This window comes from Pterocles gutturalis, unplaced genomic scaffold, assembly GCF_000699245.1.
Source record: "Pterocles gutturalis isolate BGI_N339 unplaced genomic scaffold, ASM69924v1 scaffold1116, whole genome shotgun sequence".
In the NCBI taxonomy this organism is placed as follows: Eukaryota; Metazoa; Chordata; class Aves; order Pterocliformes; family Pteroclidae; genus Pterocles; species Pterocles gutturalis.
In genome coordinates this window covers 7108-10283 of record NW_010097407.1, presented here as the reverse complement: position 1 = coordinate 10283, position 3176 = coordinate 7108, and the positions used below count along the sequence as shown (strand labels likewise).

Genomic DNA, 3176 nt, shown 5'->3' with positions numbered 1-3176 from the left:
ACTCTTCCCTCCTCCAAGGGCTGCGTCAGGCACAATCATGTCCTAGGAGGGCTCCCGTGGGGAACAGCAGAGATGAACCCCAGATGGTTTGCAGATGTAAAACGTTTCCTTGAATAAACCCAGAGTCAGGATGGGAGTGCAGGAGCAGATCTGCTGGGAAATAGGCAGGACATCGAGGAGGAGAAGGTACTTTCTGGCTCTTCACGTGTTCCCTGTGAGCACTTGTACATATGGACATGTGTCCGTGCAGGTGGGTGCTCCTGGAGACCCACTGACCCTCCATGTCCAGTAAAGTTGGCAGTGCATGGCCTTGCACAGCTCCCAGCATGGTGCCGTGCCTCAGTTTCCCCTCCCTGCAGTGACAGCGAGATCTAGGCAAGCTGTTGAGTGAGGTCAGGATGGATCTGCAGGGGCTGGAAAGGGGCAACCAGCACCCCTGCACCTGGGAGCCCTAAATCACGGGGACGAGCAGGACATGGGACAGTGGGGATGGCCACAGTGGGGTTGGGGACAGGAGCAGCCCAACTCTCCCTCACTCACCCTTATCTGTCTCCCCGGAGAACACAAGGTACGACCAGATCCACCTGGTCCCAGCGGATCCCCCCGAAGCCTGCGGAGAGCTGAATAATGGCGTCTTCATCCAGGACCAGATTGCCTTGGTGGAGAGGGGGTATGTCCAGCACCAACGGAGCTGTTTGGGGGGGACCCTTGGGCAGAAGGGAGCTGCCCGTGGCACAGAGGGTGACAGTGCCACAGCCACATTTTACCATCATCTCCAGCTTCTTCCCGTGGCTTACCCCGTGTGGGTAGATGAGGAAAATGTCAGGATGCTCTTACCCGAGAGCATTTCATCTTGTGTCTCTTGGAAAACAGCTTGTGCTAAATTGCAAAAAGCCCTGTTTTATTTAAAAGAAAGTGGCAGAGCGCGGGCAGCCTGTGCCTAAAATACAGGCTCAGAGATGAGCAGGGTTTGGGGGAGGCGTGGGGCCACGGAGATGGTCCTCATTTTGGGCATCTCCCGGCAAGCTCTGGCACTTCCAGATTTGGTGCCTGCCAAGAACCTGCTGGTGGCCAACAAAGATTTGTCACTCTCTGCTCCAGGGGTTGCTCATTCCTGTCGAAGACGCGCGTGATCCAGGAGCACGGCGGACGGGCGGTGATCATCGCAGATAACGCCTACGATAACGACAGCTTCTACATCGAGATGATCCAGGACAGCACCAGACGGACGGCCGACATTCCCGCGCTCTTCCTGCTGGGCAGGGACGGGTAGGTGCCTTGGCCAAGAGACATCAATCACAGAATCACAGAATGGTTTGGGTTGGAAGGAACCTTCAAGGTCATCGAGTTCCAATCCCCTGCCATGGGCAGGGACACCTCCCACTAGCCCAGGTTGCTCAAAGCCTCATCCAGCCTGGCCTGGCTGGATGCCAGGGATGCCCAGGGATGGGGCATCCACAGCTTCTCTGGGCAACCTGGGCCAGTGCCACCCTCACTTCATCTTCCCAAATGTGGAACATCTCATGGGAAGGGCCAAGCTACAGCCTTGTCCCCACAAAACAGGGAGGTCCCCATGATCAGCGTGTCCCACCTGGGCTTGGTGAGCCAGATTTTTAGCAGATCTTGTCAATTCCGCAGAGTTTCTCTTTGAGCTGGTTTGTGGTTTATGCTCATGGCTGGGCTCTGCTCTCCCAAATCCGGTGGCTCAGGCGCACTTGTCACCTCTTTGTCCTTCCAGATACATGATCAGACGCTCCCTGGAGCAGCACGGGCTCCCCTGGGCCGTCATCTCCATTCCTGTCAACGTCACCAGCATCCCCACGTATGAGATGATGCAGCCCCCCTGGACCTTCTGGTAGCAGCGGGAGGCCACAGCAGATGGAGGACTTCTCAGCGGATCCCAGGAGCTCGCCCCAGGGACCAGGTTTGAGGAAAGTGTCCCACCGCGCTCCAGAGATCCCACTGCCCGGCCTGTCTGGATTCAGCAACAGGGAGATCTTTCCGCTGCCGCTGGCGTGTGGCTGAAGGACAAACCCCAGCGCCTGCGGTGGGAACCTCGAGCCTGGCACCGAGCACCGGTTTGTAGGGACTTTGTGGGAGGGAGGTGATGGCCCAGAGCAGGTCAACGCTTCCCTGAGAAACATTTTAATGAGGTGCAAGATGTCGCTGGTCGTTTGTGCTGCTAATTTACAAAGATGCAGGATTAGGTGGATGCGGTCTGACGGGGATGGGAGGGAGAGTGAGATTCAGATTTTGTCTGTACTAGCCGGGCTCGCCCAACATCTGTATATTTTTGTCTGAGCTAATGAAGTCTGAACAAGTTTTAGAGAAGGGAGAGTTTCTCTTATTTCATCAGCTATGGGATAAAGGAACAAATCTCGTCCCCTAGCGACATTTTTCCTGGGACAGGGCTCATGTCAGCTCCCTGTCCAGCATGGGTCAGTCATGCACTGGGGCAGAAACAGCCTCAGGGGGCAACGCTGCCTCTGGCATCTGTCCCCAAGGGTGGGCTGGTTACAGATTCAGGTGGCATCTATTCCCTCATCCCAAGACTTCCCTGTCCCCATGGGGAGCAGCCCCTGGGTCATAGCCCTCGTCTCTGCCCTCACCACCCTCCAGTTTACCAGTACAAACGACACAGCCCCACTTCTCACCAGTCTCGGTTTATTACGAACACTGAAGGGGACGCAGCCCCGGGACGGCTGGGGACGAGCAGCAGGGTGCAGGGCTGGCCGTGGCAGAGGTGCCCATCTACAGTGTCGCCCTCAGTCCCTCAATCCAGCTGCCATGGGCTTGAAGTAAGTGGTGGCAGGAAGACAGCTCCCCAAAATCCAAGATGGGAGGGAAATCCCCCAGGCGCATCCGTAACCTGCTGCCTGGAGCCATCTTCTCCCTCCAGCCACGTGCATCCACAGACAGGGACACCGCATGCAGTAGTGTGGCCTCATTGGTGGCAGCATGGGATGGATGACAACACTCAGCTGCTGGTGACATCTCTGCCGTGGGGCCATTAATCTCAACGCTGCATCCCTGGCCACAGCGGCTCCTGCTCAGGCGCATCCTCCTCTGGATGGGCCCGGCGGGATGGCTCGCTCTCTGCAAAACCCAAAATGTCTTTTGGGTTTTGGACGGTGACCTTGCTTACACAACACCACAGCCCATGTTGGCTCGGGGCT

At 57.0% G+C, this 3176-nt stretch overlaps 1 protein-coding gene across 1 annotated transcript in view; it reads left to right on the top strand.

The window, feature by feature from the left end:
* PRADC1 (protease-associated domain containing 1) overlaps window positions 1-2072 on the top strand; it is a gene marked incomplete at its 5' end in the record, with an annotated part of 2432 nt that extends 360 nt beyond the window's left edge. The window contains 3 exons of the mRNA XM_010073832.1: window positions 561-670; window positions 1102-1269; window positions 1739-2072. Of these exons, the coding sequence (XP_010072134.1) occupies window positions 561-670; window positions 1102-1269; window positions 1739-1859 (399 nt within the window). The remainder of the gene's footprint in view (window positions 1-560; window positions 671-1101; window positions 1270-1738) is intronic.
* Between the last annotated feature and the right edge of the window lie 1104 nt (window positions 2073-3176).